This window comes from Mytilus galloprovincialis, chromosome 13, assembly GCF_965363235.1.
Source record: "Mytilus galloprovincialis chromosome 13, xbMytGall1.hap1.1, whole genome shotgun sequence".
NCBI lineage: Eukaryota > Metazoa > Mollusca > Bivalvia > Mytilida > Mytilidae > Mytilus > Mytilus galloprovincialis.
This window is the reverse complement of record NC_134850.1, coordinates 5,542,468-5,566,435: the sequence shown is the minus strand read 5'-3', so window position 1 is coordinate 5,566,435 and position 23,968 is coordinate 5,542,468. Positions and strand designations below refer to the sequence as shown.

The 23,968-nt window shown below is 34.3% G+C and overlaps 1 protein-coding gene across 1 annotated transcript in view; it reads right to left on the bottom strand.

Moving 5' to 3' along the window:
• LOC143057370 (uncharacterized) overlaps positions 1-23,968 on the bottom strand; it is a 99,152-nt gene that overhangs the window by 27,620 nt on the left and 47,564 nt on the right. The window contains exons 33-48 of the mRNA XM_076230675.1: positions 21,019-21,146; positions 19,967-20,108; positions 18,873-19,106; positions 18,366-18,408; positions 17,800-17,945; positions 15,719-15,810; positions 14,852-14,897; positions 14,166-14,417; positions 9,221-9,275; positions 8,605-8,768; positions 7,626-7,796; positions 5,814-6,029; positions 5,037-5,082; positions 4,603-4,757; positions 2,383-2,559; positions 590-811 (exon numbers count right to left, since the gene is read on the bottom strand). Coding sequence (XP_076086790.1) covers positions 590-811; positions 2,383-2,559; positions 4,603-4,757; positions 5,037-5,082; positions 5,814-6,029; positions 7,626-7,796; positions 8,605-8,768; positions 9,221-9,275; positions 14,166-14,417; positions 14,852-14,897; positions 15,719-15,810; positions 17,800-17,945; positions 18,366-18,408; positions 18,873-19,106; positions 19,967-20,108; positions 21,019-21,146 — 2,289 coding nt within the window. The remainder of the gene's footprint in view (positions 1-589; positions 812-2,382; positions 2,560-4,602; positions 4,758-5,036; positions 5,083-5,813; positions 6,030-7,625; positions 7,797-8,604; positions 8,769-9,220; positions 9,276-14,165; positions 14,418-14,851; positions 14,898-15,718; positions 15,811-17,799; positions 17,946-18,365; positions 18,409-18,872; positions 19,107-19,966; positions 20,109-21,018; positions 21,147-23,968) is intronic.

Sequence of the window (23,968 nt, the reverse complement as noted above, 5' to 3'; positions counted from 1 at the left end):
AGAAAGTGTTTTTTCCCAGTTATCTGTGAATCCAACCTACTATATCATTGTGATAATCAACAATCCTTATCTGGGTATTCCAGTTTTTGTATATAACTGGTTGAAACAATTAACATACATTTTGTGTAGTGCAGTTTTAATCATCATATTAAACCCAAATTTTCTGAGTACAAAACCAGTTATTTCAGTACAAATCAGTGGAGCAGAAACAAATGTAATCTCAATCTGTAACTCATCCTTGTAGATTCACATACTAACAAGAATGCGTCCCTAGTACACGGATGCCCAATCTGCACTTTCATTTTCTATGTTCAATAGACCGTGAAAATAGGGGAAAATCTCTAATTTGGCATTAAAATTAGAAAGATCATATCATACATAAGAAACATGTGTACCAAGTTTGAAGTTGATTGGACTTCCACTTCATCAAAAACTACTTTAACCAAAAACTTTAATCTGAAAAGGGACAGACAGACGAACAAAGATAAGACCAGAAAACAAAATGCCCCCTACTATCGTAAGGGAGGCATAAAAAATGTATCATCTATAAATATATAGGCCTCATGAGCTTGCCATTATATTATCTTACCCCAATTATAAGTGAAGAAATGATACTCAAACGTCAGTTTTTCAATGGCTCCTCTGATGACATAGTTACAGGTATCTATATTAACATAGAAGTGTAATGTCCTCCCAAGATAAGTAAAGTCATAACAACAATCTACTGCGGAGCAGGAACTAGATATAGAACAAGATGCATGTGTCCCATCACCTGTTAGTCCGGTAGGATCAGCAACAGATGTGGGACAATCTGAAAGACAAAACAGACAATGTTTAGTTGCAAGCAAACAAAAGTAGAGAAAACAGTTAGAAGTAAATAAAACAGTCAAACTAATAAACCAAGCCAACTGCATCTCAACACCAGAAAAGTGGAAAATTCTGAAAGATAACACAGATGTATAGTTAAATGATAAACATTGGTAAACATTCTATTAGAGATACTTAAATAATTAAGTATAATGCATTTTGCACATTATATAAAAATGACGCTTGCATAATAACATTATAAAGGGGCATAACTAGAGAGCAGTAAAAATAACGCCACCCAAATAGGAACTTAATGTGTTTTGTGGTAATGAGCATGGTGTATAAATTTCATAACATTTGGTTGAGGCAAACTCAAGTTAGAACTATAGCCTCTATAGAGCCTGTGTCGCTCACCTTAGTCTATGTGAATATTTAACTAAGGAAGCAGATGGATTCATGACAAAATTGTGTTTTGGTGATGGTGATGTGTTTGTACATCTTACTTTACAGAACATTCTTGCTGCTTACAGTTATCTCTATCTATAATGAACTTGACCCAGTAGTTTCAGTGGAAAATGTTTGTAAAAATTTACAAATTTTATGAAAATTGTTAAAAATTTACTATAAAGGACAATAACTCCTTATGGGGTCAATTGACCATTTCAGTCATGTTGACTTATTTGTAAATCTTACTTTGCTGAACATTATTGTAAGTTTTTAGCTGTGGCAGCCATCTTGGTTGGATGGCTTGGTCACCGGACACAATTTTTAAACTAGATACCCCAAAGATGATTGTTGCCAAGTTTGGATTAATTTGGCCCAGTAGTTTCAGTGGAAAATGTTTGTAAAAATTTACAAATTTTATGAAAATTGTTAAAAATTGACTATAAAGGGCAATAACTCCTAAAGGGGTCAACTGACCATTTCGGTCATGTTGACTTATTTGTAAATATTTCTTTGCTGAGCATTATTGCTGTTTACAGTTTATCTCTATCTATAATAATATTCAAGATAATAACCAAAAACAGCAAAATTTCCTTAAAATTACCCATTCAGGGGCAGCAACCCAACAACGGGTTGTCCGATTTGTCTGAAAATTTACGAGCAGATAGATCTTGACCTAATAGACAATTTTACCCCCATGTCAGATTTGCTCTAAATGCTTTGGTTTTAGAGTTATAAGCCAAAATCTACATTTTACGCCTATGTTCTATTTTTAGCCATGGCGGCCATCTTGGTTGCTTGGCAGGGTCACGCCACACATTTTTTAAACAAGATACCCCAATGATGATTGTGGCCAAGTTTGGTTAAATTTGGCCCAGTAGTTTCAGAGGAGAAGATTTTTGTAAAAGTTTATAGACGACGGACGACGGACGCCAAGTGATGAGAAAAGCTCACTTGACCTTTCAGGTCAGGTGAGCTAAAAAGAAATTAAAAATCTTTAAAAGCAGTGAAAAAACTATGTCAAAAACACAATATCAACATATTTAGTCAAGTAAAGTTAAGATACACTTCATCATGTTCATAAATAAAATACATTTTGCAGTGTTTTTCTTCTTTTTAGACATAACATACCATTTTTCCACCCATCAGTTGAAGGAGAATATACAGCATTGCTACGTTCACAAGCAGGGTCAATCAGGCGTGTGTCTAGACCAATCTGTTGCATCAACAATCCTGCCAGGTCAGTTGGAAGTGTGGCCACAGAAGTTACTTTGTCCAATGCATCACCCCAGGCAGTAAGGGAGAAACCTGCAATAAAAAGCTAACATTCAAATCCAACTTGTAGCCATGTATATGCATACCTGCCAAGTTTTGAAAGTGCCCATGGGGGTTTTAGTGCGCGACAACAATTTCAAAGGTTACAATTCTTTGCGACGACTTTTTTGCGTGTGCTGTTTTGTGGTCAAGAAAAAGTGTCATATTTGTAAGATGAGCTTACATGCCTTTTTCTTAAGTTTATTTGCATGATTCTAGTTATTATATATCAGTAGAAAAGATGAACATGTAGCTGCAAGACCAGGAATTAATTTCATGTGTAAGGATATTAAATAATTGTTGACTTTTCCAATTGAAAATTATGCACAAAGAAAGACCTTTATCAGGTGGGAACAACACCTAGGGGTATCCCCTCAATGTAAGGACATTAAAAACCACTGTTTCAGTAAAAATTAGCACATATTCATATTATTTGAAGAAACTTTTCCCAAAGAATTATACATCTTATGATCTATCTGGTATAATATGGTCAACACATGTCCAAGAATTTTGGTATGTTCTTGGCCTAATATATCATGTATATCTTCTTTATTTTTCAAAATAATTAGACCCTACATTTAGAAAAGTAGTTCTAAATATAATGTCAGAATTTCCCATTTTTAACTATTTAAGTTAAATAAAAATCTACATTTTTCATTTTTATTTTTCACAGAAGTAAAATGACCCCTTGACTAAGGGAAGTCCCTCATTTAAGGGATTCCTCATGTGGGTTTTTTTGTTTTGTCCATGTGAAAAATAAAGAATAGTACATTAAATGATTTGGTATTTTAATTAAATACATAAATAACATTTGTTACAGCAAGTGTAATATCAATAAATTAGTGAATAAACTACTATTTATTATCTTTATGGTAGTACTGCATCATTGAAGTTTGTCAATCAGCCAAGCTTTCAATCTCATTCTGTGTAAGATCCTCCTTGCAGGTGAAAAACCATTTGCCATGTTCACGATTTTAAAAAACGGAGAAATTCAACACAAGTTCAAAATCTAGGATGTTAGAATTATCTTGAGAAAAAACGTTTTTGATTGGCTGATTAATTTGATCATGAGAAACATAGAATTTGATTGGCTGAACACGAATGTCTTCCTTAGACACAGTTCAAAATCGGGAACCATCATATTTTTCGTGTAGATTTTCACAAAATCGTGTTTTAGAGGGTTTTTCACGATCACGATCGTGCAATCGTGACAAAGGGTCAAAATCGTGTAATACACGCCTAAATCGTGAAAGTTGGCAGGTATGTATATGCACACAATGGCTTATAAAATTGTTCATAAAAGTGAGAGGCTTAGCTGGCTATAAAACCAAGTTCAATCATCCATTTTCTTCATAAAAAAATGCCTGTACCAAGTCAGTATTATGACCTTATCAATTCCTTTGATGTGGATTTCCTTGGATTTCAGTATTTTTGTAATTTTACTCTTTTAGCATGCTTTCAGACAAAGTCAAATCAAAAGGTAATTTATCATACATTCAGTGTGACAACCTCTTAGAATAGCTATTCCTATGGAGGGATAGGTTGTGTAATGTCCAATGACATGTATTACTTGCATATCTGGATGAGACCATGTCCAACAAATACATTCCAATGCCCAGACACATTTTTTTCCCCTTTAACCTGACTCTTTCTCCTAAATGTTGCATGCTCAGTGAAGTACAGTATAAAATTGAGAATGGAAATGGGGAATGTGTCAAAGAGACAACAACCCAACCAAATAAAAAACAACAGCAGAGGGTCACCAACAGGTCTTCAATGTAGTAATTACTTATTCTCCTGTCTTTGGTTTGATCCTACCAATGATCAACATTAACAAAACCCTAACTGAGGAACTAAACTTAAAGATTCAAGCAAATATAGCTTCCTCTTTTGATGCAGTAACTAGTTTTAATCAAATATTATATAGATTTCACAAATCCATCTCTGGAGTAGAGTTGTCTCATTGGCAATCATACCACATCCTCTTTTGAATATATATAATCAGAATCACTACTAAAGGCCATAAACAGCTCTTACCTGACAGATTCATACTGGTACATATCATCTGAGGGAGTTCTGTGTTATCAAATATTATCATCTCTACTGAGCAGGTACTGTTGGCCTCCAAACAAATTTTCAAGGTCATATCAACAATGTAGATTTTCTCATTAGCTGGTGTTTTTAGGCTATACCTGTTTTCAAAGAAGAAATTTTAAGTGAGAAAAAAATAAGTATGAATAAGTAAACAAAACAATCTTTTATAGATTTTCTCACATTCGCCAACATTATTTGGGGTATTAACTGTGAACCAACTTTGAATATTTGCCTTTAGGTCTTTAAATTGCTTTGATTTGAATGCATAAAACGTCGCCTTAATATTATTTATAAATTTATTTTCTGGAAGTGGAAAATGTCTATTATACACCCAAATATTTTTCTAATTTTTTTTCAAATCTTTCTAGGCGACTTACTCTAACTGAATCACTCCATTTGCCATGATTAATCTGTAGGTTTTTCCTGAAAAAGAAATCAACAAGAATGTGTCCATAGTACACGGATGCCCGACTCACACTATCATTTTCCATGTTCATTGGACAGTGAAATTGGGGTCAAAACTTTAATTTGGCATTTAAATTAGAAAGATCATATCATAGGGAACATGTGCACTAAGTTTCAAGTTGTTTGGACTTCAACTTCATCAAAAACTACCTTGTCCAAAATCTTTAACCTGAAGCAAGATGAACGGACGGACAGACGAACAGATTGAAGAACAGACAAACAGACGGACGGACTAACAGACGGATGGACGCACAGACCAGAAAGCATAATACCCCTCTACTATCATAGGTGGGGCATAAAAATTAACAAAACTTTTTCCTTAAGTTGCGCTATAGTTACAATAATTTTTTCCTTCTTAAAACTTAATCATCATTTCTGTTTGAATAATAATGATGATATACTAGATACTGTGGATTCAGTTATTATTGTAAGTACCAACTTTGGTGGATAGAGGAAATCTTGCATTTTCGTGAATATTTAACATTGTTGTTTTGCAGTCTGCATACATTCCTTTAGAAACGTATAAATAGTTGAACATCATTTGAATTCTGGAGGAAGGTTGTCTCATTGGAAACCATACTATATTTTTATTATTTTTGAGTTATTTTTCTTTAGTGTGGAGAGCATACAAGATAACTTTGTTTACAATGTAAGCATTGCAGGCATCAAAACATCAAAACAAGACTAACCTCTCTCAATAACAAACAGGGACCTAGACTCCTGAAGACTATTTATAGCCACATTGACTTCATATCCACATGGGTCAATAGTAAATACTGTATGTAAGGTCAGTCCAAGGTAAGGTACATCAGTACAGCATTCAATGGTGGAACAACTGTCTAAGAAGTGACATCGACCTGGTTTGTCTATGATGTCAGGCAGCATAAACACACTTAATGGACATTCTGAAATAAATGATAAGATCAATAATTAGGTCAACTTTCAAGAAAGTGACAGCGAGCCGATTGGTCTGGCAGCATAAACACACTTAATGGACATTCTGAAAAAAAATAACGTAGGGCAATATGTAGGTCAACTCTCCAGGAAATGACATTGACCCGGTTTATCTATAATGTCTGATAGCATAAACACACTTAATGAACATTCTGAAAAACATACTTAGGTCAATAATTAGGTCAACTCTCCAAAAAGTGGAGGCGACCTGGTTTTTCTATAATGTCTGGCAGCATAAACACACTTAATGGACATTCTGAAAAACATAATTAGGTCAATTATTAGGTCAACTCTCCAAGAAGTGAAAGCGACCTGGTTTTTCTATAATGTCTGGCAGCATAAACACACATAATGGACATTCTGAAAAAAATAATAAAGAAGGTCAATAATTAGGTCAAGTCTCCACACGGGGGGGTCTCAACATGGGATTTTGGGTACAGGTGTGCAGCTGGGATTTTAAAAACACCCCCCATTCATATATTGAATAATTGTGAAATCCCTACCTAAACATATAATTCACAGCGAAATCATAACCCATTCATATATTTATCAGCTCAAATAGTACCTATATGCATTTACAATCTTATTATACATCAAAAACACTTTCACTTTAATTTATATGAAACATTGAACTTTTCAAACAATAACAAGTAAAAACACTGTTTTGAAGGTGCAATAGCACAAACAATATGACTTCACAGCTGGTTATAATTATGAGCCAAAAACACGCAGTTTTGAGGAAATAAACCTGTATTTAATGCATTTTTTTTGCTCTATGAGCAATCAGTTGAAAAGTTAAGCAAATTCTGCACAATTTTTTGAAAAATTTAATTTAACAAACAGTAATAGAAGTTCCGTGTTGAAGGCCGTACTTTGACCTTCGATGTGTTACGCAACTCACGTGACGCAACTAGTGCAAAAGGTTCGATATCTACTGGGTAATTTACTGAAGATTATTAATTGTGACAGTGTAATTAAATTTAATCAATATCAAAACTTGTGTAAATAAGTTTCAGCAGATGTGGAAATTTTAATGACAAAGAGTTTGGGAAATTCAGTGAAGATCGTTGCACAACAAACTGAAATTTATGACCCATTGATATATCACAATCGGTCAATTACTACCTATTGATATATTTCCTCGGTAAAATTGCACCCCATTGATATATTTGACGGATCAAAAAAGGGACCCATTCCAGCGGCACATATGTATATACCTTTATATAGGAAGAGACCCCCCCCCCCCGTGAGTCTCCAACTAACGAAACAATTATTAAGTAAAAATAAAGTAGTAAATCAACTTGAAAAATCATCAAAAATAACTAAAAATTAGAATTTGGTAAAATAAACAAAATATAATGATTCTCATGTTATTTAAAGAATTTTCAAATCATACTGCAGAGGTCTTCAATTAAATTTTCATTCTTCAGTCTAAAATGAAAAGTCGAGCAAAGTTTTGTAAGAGATTCACTTTTAATATCTTTCCATGATGTTTTCCATCTGCCCATTTTTATATTTAATTCAGACATGATCACTAAAATACAAACCATTTTTCCAGCCCAATATACTTGGCATGTAAGGACTCCTTGTGTAGTCACAGTTATCTCCTGTGAAATGTTCAGCTATTCCAAGTTCTTCCAGTAAGAATTGTATTGCTGATCCAGATAGATCATTTATGTCTAGTCCTCTTTCCTTCACCCAGGCAGTCAGGGAAAAATCTGAAAAATTAACCATTACATAATTAAAAAACGCATTAGCAGTTGCTAACAATTTTTTCTTTTTATGAAAAAAAAAAAACTATATGTGCTTATTGTTATGCGTTTACTTTTCTACATTAGTTAGAGGTATAGGGGAGGGTTGAGATCTTATAAACATGTTTAACCCGCCGCATTTTTGCGCCTGTCCCAAGTCAGGATTGATCGCGGAGCCTCTGGCCTTTGTTAGTCTTGTATTATTTTTAGTTTTAGTTTCTTGTGTACAATTCGGAATTTAGTATGGTGTTCATTATCACTGAACTAGTATATGTATTGGTTTAGGGGCCAGCTGAAGGACCCCTCAGGGTGCTGGAATTTCTCACTGCATTGAAGACCTGTTGGTGACCTTCTGTAGTTGTCTGTTCTATGGTCGGGTTGTTGTCTCTTTGACACGTTCTCCATTTCCATTCTCAATTGTATAAAAATAAATGTATACATTGATCAGAATGACAACATTAATTGAGTAAAGCTCTTTATTCTAAAAGTAAGCTCAAATCGGAAATCAGTGCCATAGAATCACCCAAAAAATAATATTGTTTCCTTATTTGTTTGTGAATGTTCATTTTACAGCTTGCCAAACTTGCAACTTCCTATTAACTGTTTTAAATAATATATAATTAAACTATATATTTCTTGGGTTCCAGCTCACATAAACCACAGTGACAGAACATAGAATATTTTGTCAAAGTCCCCTTTGTCCTTTATTAAACAATGCAATAATTTCTGAATTTACAGTTAGCATTTCTATCAGATTTACCAATGCTAAACTTACTCTTCAAATCTGTGTCATTCTTCAAGCAAAACGGGAAAAACTGGTTTCTTACTAAAGGTATCCCATCTGTGCTTGGCACACAGTAAGACACATCACTATCAGGGAAGCAGATTTTCAAGGTCAGGTCAACAGTAAAACCTGTACTGCTCTTGCTAACTGAATATCTAGAAATATTTATTTACATTTTAAAACATTTATTTCAGAGGTATGAAGAAAGCATAGATCAACTCAATATCATTTTTTTTAAATTAAATATTACAGACATCCAAGATGTACAAATGTTACTGCTGCTGAAACAGGTGGTTATAAAATTATCAGAATTTCTAGGATTTCTGTAGTATGTGAAAAATTTGGTCATATCACTGAAAGAAGAATGAAATGTTTGTAAAATAAAAAAAATTCAACTTCTGCCCAATATTTTAAAGACCAGATGTTGACCAAAAACATGAGGGATTATGATTTGATTATGATACTGTGTCTTTTTATAACAAATCTCCTCTTTATCAGTTGGTTTAATTGTTTGTCTAAAAATGTATTTTTTTTTTCAAACTGACTGAACCTCCTGTATGACATTTACATCATATGATCTTCTCTTTACAGGCTTTACTGTACTTACTGAATTTGTACTGGAGAAGGCGTTCCTACACCTATGTTGAATGAAGAAATTTGACCTGCAATTTAAAAAACAAATAACATAAAAATGAAATTAAGATTATTAATCATATTTATAATACTAAATGACTTATTACATGCACTTTGATTAAACTCTGTTGAGAAATGTCATACGTTTTTACGTTTTACAAATTTTTTTCTCTCTAAACAATTGAATTTTTGATGTATAATGCTGAACTTTGAAAGATTCATCTGATTTTATTGCTCCCATGTCCTTTTCTAACATGTCAACGATGGAGAAAAAAATATGGTTGTTGTTTACTTTAGCATTATTTACTAGGAATAGAATTATTTATTTTTTTTATATTTTGATTCATAAAACAAAATTCTATAATATCAAATAGTTTTGAACCCTTTATATCATTTAATAACTAATGAGCAACTAAAACATACCAGAATAAAACTCAATATCATTAAGGTGGTACCTAACACTACAGGGAGATAACTCTGTAAAGTCAGCTTAGGGCTATTCCAGTAAAAATTATCCAAAGGGGGTGGAACGCCACTTATTTTTTGACCCCCCACCTATGGAAAAGATTAAAAAAATACACCCCCACCTAGAACATGTATTTTCTTCCAAGACCCCCTACCTAGAGAAAAAAAATAAAAGTTAGCTAGTTTTTTAAAGTATACAAAAATGTTGCATCCTGTCAAATAAATGTAAAATTTGTTGGTTTCTCTATTTCAGTGCATCCAAAAAGGGGGGGGGGGGCCCTGGCCCCCCCTAAATCCGCCTCTGGTCTCAATGGCAATCATACCACATCTTCTTTTTTATACTAGCTATGTTGCTATTAAAATATAAAATGAAACATATAACAATGTTATGGAGCAGCAGACGACAGATGCAACATGACGGCAATAGCTCACAGTGACCGAAAAAGTGGGGTGCGATTTTAATTATGGCCCATTTTATTTTTAAAACTGTCAATAACATTTTCAGGTACGACATATTCTTCAGGTGGGGAAACTGGTTGGCACCAACCATTTGATGTTTCAGAGTTTAGTTTGAGCCATAAAATATTTTTGGTAGGCACAATGTAATTCTTTTTTTATTTTTTGTATTTCTTATATACATTTTTGTCGAGCCTGCAACTTTTGTTGCAGAAAGCTCGACATAGGGATAGTGATCCGGCGGCGGCTACGGCGGCGGCGTTAGCTAACTTCTTAAAAGCTTTATATTTTAGAATGTGGAAGACCTGGATGCTTCATACTTTGTATATAGATGCCTCATGTTACGAAGTTTCCGTCAGTCACATTTCCAATGTCCTTGACCTCATTTTCATGGTTCAGTGACCACTTGAAAAAAAAGTTCAGATTTTTTGTAATGTTGAATTCTCTCTTATTATAAGTAATAGGATAACTGTATTTGGTATGTGCGTACCTTGCAAGGTCCTCATGACGGTCAGACAGTTTTCACTTGACCTCGACCTCATTTCATGGATCAGTGAACAAGGTTAAGTTTTGGTGGTCAAGTCCATATCTCAGATACTATAAGCAATAGGGCTAGTATATTCGGTGTATGGAAGGACTGTAAGGTGTACATGTCCAACTGGCAGGTGTCATCTGACCTTGACCTCATTTTCATGGTTCAGTGGTCAAAGTTAAGTTTTTGAGTTTTGGTCTTTTAATCTAATGTTAGATGCCAAAGGTCAACTATATTTGGTGTATGGAAATATTTTATGATCTATATGTCAGTCCCGCAGGTTTTATTTGACCATGACCTCAATTTCACAGTTCATTGCACAGTGTTAAGTTTTTGTGTTTTGGTCTATTTTTGTTAAACTATAAGTAATAGGTCAACTATATTTGTTGTATGGAAGCATTGTAAGCTGTACATGTCTGCCTGGCATGGTTCATCTGACCTTGACCTCATTTTCATGGTTCATTGGTCTGTGTTTAGCTATCTTGGTTAATGTTAAGATTATGTGACAGTTGTAATAAAGCTTTATACTTAGGACTATCAACATAATATCAATGATTAGCAAAGAAGGCGAGACATTTCAGTGTGTGCACTCTTGTTTTTCAATAGGCAAACGTTCCCTTGTCACCATCTTACGGTGTTTATATATCTCAACTTGTACGATTCGCTCGTGTATGTAACAATGTTTTAGATTTTAACGAGAGAAATTTATGTATTACTGAAAAATTATTACACCAGGGTTTTCGATATCACAAACTAGTCAAAACATTTACTAAATTTTATCATCGGTATAAAGACATTATTCGTAAATATAGCTCAACATGCAGACTTTTAATACGTTCAGGTATTTCACATCCAATTTTTTATGGTAATATTCTTTATAAAGCACAAAGGTGTCAGTATTCACCTCAGAAACTTACAAAACCTTTGAATAGACTTATTAAGAAGGGATATAATTACGATACTGTTGTCAAGTCATTAAAGATTGCATATTTTGGCGTTAATATTGAGTCATTGATAAGGTCTTTGCATCGGAACTAAACACATTTATTCTAAAAACAGTTGTTGGCATGACACGGGTTATGTTCTTCTCATATATGTTATGATGGTATGATACTAAACCCCTAACGGGAAGGATTGTGCCTGGTATTCATATGATGAAGACATAATCTTTCAGTCAGTTTAGTTGAAGTCTGGAGCTGGCATGTCAGTTAACTGCTAGTAGTCTATTTATGTATTATTGTCATTTTGTTTATTTTCTCTGGTTACATCTTCTGACATCAGACTCGGATTTCTCTTGAACTGAATTTTAATGTGCGTATTGTTATGCGTTTACTTTACTACATTGGTTAGAGGTATAGGGGGAGGGTTGAGATCTCACAAACATGTTTAACCCCGCCGCATTTTTGCGCCTGTCCCAAGTCAGGAGCCTCTGGCCTTTGTTAGTCTTGTATTATTTTAATTTTAGTTTCTTGTGTACAATTTGGAAATTAGTATGGCGTTCATTATCACTGGACTAGTATATATTTGTTTAGGGGCCAGCTGAAGGACGCCTCCGGGTGCGGGAATTTCTCGCTACATTGAAGACCTGTTGGTGACCCTCTGCTGTTGTTTTTGATTTGGGCGGGTTGTTGTCTCTTTGACACATTCCCCATTTCCATTCTCAATTTTAAATGTTGAGGAAGATGATATACTCTCCTGTGTAACAAGGCCATATTTTTCCGCAAAAATTAGGCCATTTTTTTCCTTCAATAAAAAGCAACATGCGCAATAAAAATCTAATTGTCTGTGCCAAATATAAATATTTTTTTATGGACCGCATAGTTTGGATGTCACCCACACATATTTTTTTGTGGGGAGACGGTATACAAGGGAGAGGGTACTTGAAGTTGTTATAAACTGTATGCAATAAAATATTATTTGGGACAAAAATTGCAAAGAATTGGCCAGTCCACCTTATTAAGGACATATTCTTTGCAAGGAAAGAGATTTAAGTACAGCAAATTCTGCCATTTCAATTTCAATGAATATACAATAACTTCTTTCAACCGCAACAATATTTAAGTTAACCTTTATTTACAATGTTTAAACTGGTACTGTTGCCTTGTTCATGTTCATGTTGGTTTTTTTTTACATTAAATTTGGGTCTTCGTCGATACCATACTTATTCCAGACGTTCCGTATCAGAGGACATTTCAGGCAATTCCTCTGCACTTCTTGTATCATTATATCTTCATCACGGTGACAAGAATAACAGTATAGAGTACCATTAATTCATAGAACAAAACAACAAATCGCTGAAGAAGTCATGTTTACAAAATGTCAAAATGAGCCAAAGACCAAAAAATGACAAGGACAGTTAAGCGTCTTTTATGGAGACAAAAACTATATTCCTAAAAAGTCTTTGGGGTTCTTCAATCCAAATAATAGCAAGCTAAACTAAATGAGATTATTATAAGGGCTAAATCTCGTCTGTACTAGCCAAATTTAACAAATTTAAAGTTGTTTATAAAAAAAATATATATCATGAATGATGGTTAATTACGTTTTTCGGGTTATCAGTTAGACCGCATGGTTTTATTATTACAATAGGAAAACACCCGAGATGTGAAATCGCATAGTTCTATTATCATAGGTAAACATCCGAGACGTCCCAAAAATATATAGGTGCTCCTATTATTGGAGGAACATTACACAGTTGTGTACACACACATGGCGGCATGGAACACGATCGGAAATTCATTTGGATATCTAAACGTTTCGAAACGAAGTGAAAAGTATCGTGCGCCACATGGGCGCTTACATTTGTCACTGTATGCGCCATTTCTTGTCAATATGCGCTATAGGCGCAGGGGCACGTCCTTCCCGATCACTGGTTTGACAAGAACACAAACGGACGCTTAAAATTAGTGGTCTGCCAACTTTATTTGCAGTCGGATGACCTTTTCAGGAGAATCTTCCTTCATAACAGGGGGAACAATATGTTTAACCTATCATTCAGAAACCCCCCACCAACAGAAATGAATTTAAATCGGGACCACCACCCTCCAGAATACAATTATGTTGATAACCCCCCACCTATGGAAAAAAATATCGTCGGCGTTCCGCCCCTCCTAGGTAAATTTTACTGGAATAGCCCTTAACGTTTTAATAACGTTGCATTGTAAAGGGAATATTAAGCTTCTCAATGATCAAAATTGGTGTTTGTCAAACTGATATATAACCAGTGTATTTTTTCTGACAAAACGGTTGGTTCAAAATTTTTGAAATTTTTATATTTTTGTTAAAGGGTCAAAGTAAATACTAAATACTTTGACAAAATTTTATGAAAATTAAACGAGGCAAAGAAATTTTAGTGAGAGTGTTGGGTACCACCTTAAACTACATTTATTTGACCCACAGTGCAAGGGCTATATAGCCAGTCAAGGTCATTAAAAACTTCCATCGTGGTACATGAAAATTGACTTACCCCATTCATAATCCAATAAAACAGTTCTGTATGTAAATGTTCCAAGACTGACTTCAATCGTGAAGTTACAAGAATCAAATCTGTACCAAAATGTCATGTTAGAGTATGTGACAGTGTCGACACCTAGTGGCAGCTGGAAAGACAGATCCATGCAACAGTCTAAGCCACCGCAGCCTTCTGGCATCTCACATTGCAACATGTCTGCCATATCTGAGGGGAGATAACTTTGCTCATCTATGTCATGTGTACAATCTGAAGAGAAATATTTTTAAAATACAAAGAACTAAAAAAATATGATTCACTTTATTCAGTTGTGAAGGATAGTTTGGCACAGTGGCAACTAAATTATGCATGCCAACTTGTTTACATAAAGTACTATAAATTTGGGCCCTGCTTTTAAGGAGACCTACACTTTAATCAAGATGGTAAAATTCTGCATTAACAAATGCTCCCCTCCCCTGACACAATATGATGCCTTTAATCTAACTAGTCTTGGCTATTACTCGTAATGCTGCATGTTTAGCGAAGTAACACAAATTTTTTTTTAAATTTTCATTTTATTCTTGCCAGGATTTGAACCGAGGTCTTCCACTCAAGATCTAGATATTTCACATAATCACTTGATATGATATTGAACAGAACTTTTTTTTAAATTGTTAATTTCCCCAAAACATATATTTACTTACTTTGTACTTCTGGCAACTCACAACTAATTTCATTTTGAAAAACACTCTGAAACAAAAATAAAACAGTTAAATTGTGATTTCAACAGGAAAATTTTTAGAAAACAAGTTTTTTTCTCAAATATTATGGCCCACTTTACAAAATTTACATGTTAGAACCTTATTCATCTTCTATACATGTCATTATATAATAAGTGTATTTTAATTTATTATTCTACGGATTTGATTGAGCATATATGTACTGCAATACATTTTTTTTAGATATTCTTCAATTATAAAACCAAAGGGTCAGTCCAATCCTTTTGTAAACAAGAAAAGAATTGTTTGAGGACACAAAGGCCCAAGATAAAGCTTTGCAATTTTCCATGTTAAAAAGGGCCATAATTTTAGAACAACAAATGACTCACTGCCCAAATTCCTACTATGTCTGTGTGTTGAGGTTCTTTGCACTGTGTACGAGTTTCATAAAATCTAGATGAGGCCAGCTTAAGTTAAAATTCAAGCTACAGTCAAGGGTAACACTTTATGTCCCTCGTTGACTAGGTAGGGGTATAAAAAACAAAAAATATCAGTAAAATACTTATAACTACTGACAAATGGAAATAGTCATTTGACCATAGTTGAAGGGGTATAGGACCTTTATAGGGACTCCAGGATCAGGTGTTTTTAAGCTCGGGATTTCGGGATTGATCCTTTTGGGATCTGGGAATTCTTTTTTTGAATTTTGGGATGTTGGGATTTAAATTTATTTAAATTTGGGACCTAGGGATATCGTGTTTTTAAGACTGAGATTTCGAGATCAGGACCACTCCTACCCCTCCTAATAGCTACTCTTTAATTTAATCAATAAATATCAAAAGGCAGACTTACAGATACACCAAACTGTGCTAAGATGACAGAAAATCCTTCTATAGTCATTGTACCACCCAACTGTTGGACAAAGTCTGCTATACTCCCCTCACCTGCAAAATATATAAAAATACTTTAGTATAATACAAAGTTCTAGATTTTTTTCCATAGCAAAATGTTTTTTATATTAATTTACATGGAAATCACTAATAAAAACAAGAAGCTGTCAGAGTGACAGTAAACTGGATTTTTTAACAATTATTTGTGTCCTCGCATTTTTCAATATCACAAGGACCATAACACCTGAACTGTACAAATGACAATCATGAATATTGAACTAGAACAATTTATCATCAGTATTTCAAAATATCAAAATTTGAAAAACTTAGCTTGAACGGTTCATGAGTAAAGGACCAGAGTTTCACAGCCGCCCTACCAGATGCAAGCCATTCACATCACCAAATCAAAACCCATTTTTTTTCTCACTTTGTCACATTGACACATTCCCCATTTCCATTCTCAATTCTATGTACTGTGGATTCATTAATTTTCGTGGGTACCAATTTTCGTGGATTAAGGAAAACTTGCATATTCGTGGATATTTAATTTCGTGGTTTTGCTGAAGTCTGCATATAAACCTTTAAATCAATCGTCATTCGTTGAACATTGAATTTCGTGGTTTACCTGTTCCCACGAAATCCACGAAAATTGGTATCCAACGAATAATAACTAGATATCATTGAGATGGGAGCCATCTCTGTGGGCCCCGCTGTCAATAACGTGGGGTAAATAAGTTGTATGGATAATCTGATATGAAGCATTACTTGAAGTTATTACATAGTCTCATGTGTGATTTTGATCTAAGATTTTAAGTTAAAACTGATAAATATTCTCATCTTACTTTCATAGTATAATAGTGATATGACTGCATGATGTGAACTCATTGTTTACTACTCTAAGGTGACTTCTGGATATATGGATTGATGTTTGAACAATATGTTTAAAGGTGCTGCCCAATTGATATTTGTCACATATTTTTAGAATTATGCCTTCAATATATTATGACCCACCAAGTATAAAGTATGAAATATTAATGGTTCTCGAGAGGTAGAGCGGACACAATTTGTTAAGAACAACGAACGGATGGACAGACCGACAGACTGATCTTAGACCTAGGATGCATACATTATGACACATTCTCTTGTGTTGGTTAATATATATGTTAAGTTGAAAATGTTTGTCAGGTATAAAGTATGAAATAATAACAGCTGTCCTCTCAAAATATAATGTGGATCAAATTTGTTAGCGATGGACAGACCAACAGACAGACAGACCTTTGACCTAGGAAGTGGTACATACATCATGACACACCCTCTGGTGTTGGTTAAAATGGATGTCAAGTATAATATTTGAAATCATAACGGTTCTCAAGATATAGAGCGGACACAATCTTCACCACAGGACACAGGGTTGTCAACTGAAACCAAAGTTTTTTTGACGTTGACCTTTGACCTAGGAAGTTGTACATACATCATGACACGCCCTCTGGTGGTGGTTAAAATGTATGACAAGTATATACTTTGAAATCATAACGATTATCTAGATATGGAGCGGACACGATCTTCACCACAGGACACAGGATTGTCAACTCGAAACCAAAGTTTTTGACCTTGACCTTTGACCTAGGAAGTTGTACATACATCATGACACACCCTCTGGTGGTTGTTAAAATGGATGTCAAGTATAAACTTTGAAATCATAATGGTTATCTAGATATGGAGCGGACACGATCTTCACCACAGGACACGGGGTTGTCAACTGAAACCAAAGTTTTTGACCTTGACTTTTGACCTAGGAAGTTGTACATACAACATGACACACCCTCTGGTGTTGGTTAATAATCATGTTAAGTATTAAGTATGAAATCATAACGGTTCTCTAGATATGGAGCGGACACTAAAAGTGTTACGGACGGACAGACGGACGGACGGACAGACGGACGGACAGACTGATCACTATAGGGCGACCCGCCGTCGGCGGGGCCCTAATGAATCCACAGTATCACATTTTGCAAAATTTGTATAAAGGCAAGACAACATTACCAGGCAGGAATACAGCTCCTCCACAATCTTGGTCAGGGATCTCTAGTCCTGATATAAATGTTTCATCCACCACACAGTCCCCACCAGGACAAACTTTCATCCCAAAGTCTATGTTGTAGTTGGCACCATTCTTCTGAACTTTGAACCTGCAAAATTTAAATGTTTTCGATAAATGACAAAAACATACAGAGCTTTACTTTCCAGATTAATGAATTTTCCATATGATTGTTGTGAATTTTTGTGTATTTCGACTTCTTTTAAAATCTTTGATTAATACCAAAACTTAGTACAACTTGACATATCCACTAGTCATTTTTGGGGTCTTTATAGCTTACTGTTCAGTCTTAGCCAAGACTCTGTGTTGAAGGCCATACATTGACCTATAATAGTTTCCATTCTTTTAAATTGTGACTTGGATGGAGACTTGTCTCATTGCCACTCATATCACATCTTCTTATTTCATATATAGTTTTTGTGTACTCAAGATGTCTTTTGGTTTTATATCTCTGGTTATAGCTTGCTGTCCAAATCATTTATATCCCACAACTTTATATCTAGATAAATACCTCATCAGAAGATCAGAGGTCAACTGTACAGTTTCATCTTTACCTAAAATGGAAAAAAAAAACAAATAAGTGATCTGCTTTCCTATACTTTAAGAAGAGAAATAAGATAAATTCCCATTTTTGTTACATGAAAATTGCAAGTCTCTAATTCACCAAGAATACATGTATGTGTTATAATATGAATTGACAGATAATCTATGGCTTTGAAAACACAAGAGGGAGTGTAAGAGAGATGAGAGACAAAAGATAATCTGTTCATTGCTATTTTTCTAGTCAGTATCAATGAAGTTGGCTTATGATGTCATCATGTTCTCACTCAGAGAAAAAATAATTATTTGATGACTAGCTAAAGCTATAGATGGAACATAATCCCACTAAAAGACCAAAGTTTAACAAAATAGAAATATATGAAATATAAAGAATTATTATGACATTTACTTCACAGCAAAAAAAATAATTTTCTACATTTATACTAGGAAGACAATTCATATATTTGCATATTCTTACCCCATTCATAATTGACCATGATGTAAGTCTGCTGTTTAGTTTCAAATCCAGCCCTCATAATAAGTGAACAGGGATCCAGTTCAAGGTAAGCTTTGAGTGATTTACTAAAGTTGTAACCAGGAATAGGAACCTCAACACAGGCATCCAGTCTGTAACAACTGGTATCAATCATATAATATAGACTGGTACTGTTAGAATCTGGAAGGGTGATGTTGACTCCATTTGTTGTACAAGCTGAAAGCAGAAATTGTGCTGCATTGTGGGAAATGACACTTGTTTTTTAATAAAAAACATTATTATTATATTTAAAACCCCACAACATTCAGTATGTATGTGATTGTCCCGAGTCAGCAGCCTGTAATTCAATGGTTGTAGTTTGTTGATGTGTTACATATTAGTTTTTCGTTAGTTTTTTATGCCCCATTGATTGGCATTACGTTTTCTGGTCTGTTTGTCTGTCCGTCTGTACATTGGTGTGTCCGTCCGTTGGTTCATCTGTCCGTCAGTTCGTCTTGTTTCAGATTAAAGTTTTGGTTAAAGTTTTTGGTCGAGGTAGTTTTTGATGAAGTTGAAGTCAAATCAACTTGAAACTTGGTAAACATGTTCCCTATGATATGATCTTTCTAATCTTTATACCAAATTAGAGATTTTATTCCATTTTCAGGGACCACTGAACATAGAAAATGATAATGGGGATGGGGCATCACACATTCTTGTTGTACATAAATTAGGCTGTTAGCTTTTCTCTTTTGAGTTGTTTTACATTTGTCATTTCAAGGCCTTTTATAGCTGACTATGTGGCATGGGCTTTGCTCATTGCTGAAGGCAATAGAGTGACCTATATTTAATTTTCTTTGTCATTTGGTCTCTTGGAGAGAGTTGTCTTATTGGCAATCATACCACATCTTCTTTTTTATATGAAAGATTCTGCTCATAGAATAATCTAATTGGTTGTCAAATAACATTATTAAATTATCAGATTATCTTTATTAAGTAACGTTTCTGATTAAGGTTGCTTTCCCTTATTTGCAATTGTAACATAATGTAAGTGTTGTGATACATGAATGATTTAAAGATATGATTTAATTACATACTCTTATCATCTTCTGTATATCTCTGTATAAGTTCAGAAAGGTTACCAGTCGTATTCAGACCACGGATCTCCATTAATCCCTCTAACAGACCTCGGTTCATATTCTCTGGCCTTGGACATGGTCCAGTCATTTCTAAATCATTCTGAAAATTAGACATCAATTGTTTCATAACATAATAAAATTATGAGTGGTTTTAAAGCAATAAAAAGCTATCTAAAAAAAAACCATTTTAAAGTTTGAAAATATTTTTAGGTCAAAGTGAAGAAATTCAAAGTTAAACATATGATTAGTCAGGAGGAAAAATGCTTAGTTTAGTGAACCAAGCATATATAATGTAATTACTCATTTGATTTTATTTAGTCAGTCTTTTAAAGTTATCTCATTAACACTCATACCACATCTTCTTATGTCTAGTTTAAAGATATCTCATTGACACTCATACCACATCTTCTTATGTCTAGTTTAAAGATATCTCATTGACACTCATACCAGATCTTCTTATGTCTAGTTTAAAGATATCTCATTGACACTCATACCACATCTTCTGATGTCTAGTTTAAAGCTATGTCGATGCCTTTTTGCAAGTTTAGTTTAAACATATTTATTCATAGTGGATTGGGAGACAAGTTATTACGACTTATATAAATCACTTCCCACTTTTCTTGTGCTAGTGCTGTCTTGTAGCGACATAAGCCTGCACTTTGTTTAAATCTATAAGGGTGTATTTTAAGTTCAAGAGATATTACTCTCTCTGAACACAGGACAGCCATTTATCCTACCCTTTCGACAGACTATCATCGTTTCTCAAGACCATACTCGCAAATGGTGTCAAGGAAGAGCCGAAAAATTAAATCCCTGAAATTTTATCAATGTTGTGGGGATAGACTCAGGAACCTCTGTGTTTGTAGTGTGATGCACTAACCACTACAACACGGCTTTCCTTTTTGCACAAAAAAGGTTAACACATCCCACCAGCCACCCAAATAAGTGCCAAAGCAGATAATTTGTCCATAACCATTGATTTTAATTATCATTCTGTACATTAAACAAACCTTCGAAACACCAAATTGTGTAGTCATGGCAATCACAGCTTCATCTATTGCTGTCTGTGTAAGACTTTTCCCAGAATCCTCTATTCTTTCTAAGACAACTTCCCTGCTGAAGTACTTCAAGTAATCAACTGAAAGATACACAGAATATTTTAATTGACGTTATTGAAAAGTTGCATTTCAAATAATTTTAAAATACCTTTCAAACGCTAACAACTTCTGCTTAGTATTTTCAAAAACGTAAGTTAAAATGAAGTGACTGACTAAAATATCATGTGATTGACTAAAATATCATGTGACTGACTAAAATATCATGTGACTGACTAAAATATCATGTGCTGTCATGCTTATCATACCCCAAAAACAGAAAGTAGGTGTCCAACAGATCCAATAGGTCCATTTCAATTTCTCCTAATAACTTATTAACTGAAAACCTAATTTTTGTAAGGATTTGTTTTTTTGCGAGTAGAAAAACTAGAGGCTCTAAAGAGCCTGTGTCGCTCACCTTGGTCTATGTGAATATTAAACAATGGACACAGATGGATTCATGACAAAATTGTGTTTTGGTGATGGTGATGTGTTTGTAGATCTTACTTTACTAAACATTCTTGCTGCTTACAATTATCTCTATCTATAACAGTACTTTCTGTGGAAAATGTTATTATTGAAAATCTTCAAATTTTAAGAAAATTGTTAAAAATTGACTATAAAGGGCTTAATCCTAAAGTGGTCAACTAACCATTTTGGTCATGTTGACTTATTTGTAGATCTTACTTTACTAAACATTCTTGCTGCTTACAATTATCTCTATCTATAACAGTACTTTCTGTGGAAAATGTTATTATTGAAAATCTTCAAATTTTAAGAAAATTGTTAAAAATTGACTATGAAGGGTAATAACTCCTTAGGGGGTCAATTGACTATTTTGGTCATACTGACTTATTTTTAGTTCTTACTTTGCTGTTCATTATTGCTGTTTACAGTTTATCTCTATCTATAATAATATTCAAGATAATAACAAAAAAACAGCAAAATTTCCTCAAAATTACCAATTCAGGGGCAGCAACCTAACAACCGATTATCTGATTCATCTGAAAATTCCAGGGCAGATAGATCGTGACCTGATGAACAATTTTACTTCCTGTCAGATTTGCTTTAAATGCTTTGGTTTTTTAGTTATAAGCCAAAAACTGCATTTTACCCCCATGTTCTATTTTTAGCCATGGCGGCCATCTTTGTTGGTTGGGCGGGTCACCGGACACATTTTTTAAACTAGATACCCCAATGATGATTATGGCCAAGTTTGGTTAAATTTGGCCCAGTAGTTTCAGAGGAGAAGATTTTTCTAAAAGATTACTAAGATTTACGAAAAATGGTTAAAAATTGTCTATAAAGGGCAATAACTCCTAAAGTGGTCAACTGACCATTTTGGTCATGTTGACTTTGTAGATCTTACTTTGCTGAACATTATTGCAGTTTACAGTTTATCTCTATCTATAATAATATTCAAGATAATAACCAAAAACAGCAAAATTTCCTTAAAATTACCATTTCAGGGTCAGCAACCCAACAACAAAATGTCCGATTCATCTGAAAATTTTAGGGCAGATAGATCTTGAACTGATAAACAATTTTACCCAGTCAGATTTGCTCTAAATGCTTTGGGTTTTGAGTTATAAGCCAAAAACTACATTTTACCCCTATGTTCTATTTTTAGCCATGGCGGCCATCTTGGTTGGTTGGGCGGGTCACCGGACACATTTTTTAAACTAGATACCCCAATGATGATTATGGCCAAGTTTGGTTAAATTTGGCCCAGTAGTTTCAGAGAAGATTTTTCTAAAAGATTACTAAGATTTACGAAATGGTTAAAAATTGACTATAAAGGGCTATAACTCCTAAAGTGGTCAACTAACCATTTTGGTCATGTTGACTTATTTGTAGATCTTACTTTGCTGAACATTATTGCTGTTTACAGTTTATCTCTATCCATAATAATATTCAAGATAATAACCAAAAACAGCAAAATTTCCTTAAAATTACCATTTCAGGGGCAGCAACCCAACAATGAAATGTCCGATTCATCTGAAAATTTCAGGGCAGATAGATCTTGACCTGATGAACAATATTACTCCATTCAGATTTGCTCTAAATGCTTTGGTTTTTGAGTTATAAGCCAAAAACTGCATTTTACCCCTATGTTCTATTTTTAGCCATGGCGGCCATCTTGGTTAGTTGGGCGGGTCACCAGACACATTTTTTAAACTAGATACCCCAATGATGATTGTGGCCCAGTTTGGTTAAATTTGGCCCAGTAGTTTCAGAGGAGAAGATTTTTGTAAAAGTTAACGCAGGACGACGACGACGGACGACGACGGACGCCAAGTGATGAGAAAACAAGAATGTGTCCAAAGTACACGGATGCCCCACTCGCATTATTTATTTTCCATGTTCAATGGACCGTGAAATTGGATAAAAAATATAATTAGGCATTAAAATTAGAAAGATAATATCATAGGGAACATGTGTACTAAGTTTCAAGTTGATTGGACTTCAACTTCATCAAAAACTACCTTGACCAAAAACTTTAACCTGAAACATGCACTTTCATTTTCTATGTTCAGTGGACCGTGAAATTGGGGTCAAAAGTTTAATTTGGCTTTAAAATTAGAAAGATCATATCATAAGGAACATGTATACTAAGTTTCAAGTTGATTGGACTTCAACTTCATCAAAAACTACCTTGACCAAAAACTTTAACCTGAAGCGGGACAGACGGACGAACAGACGGACGGACGGACGGACGGACGGACGAACAGACGAACGGACGCACAGACCAGAAAACATAATGCCCCTCTACTATCGTAGGTGGGGCATAAAAATTGAATGTGTATAATTTGGATCTTTCCTAATTAAACAACATCAAGTAAATTTGAAAATCATTAAATCAAAT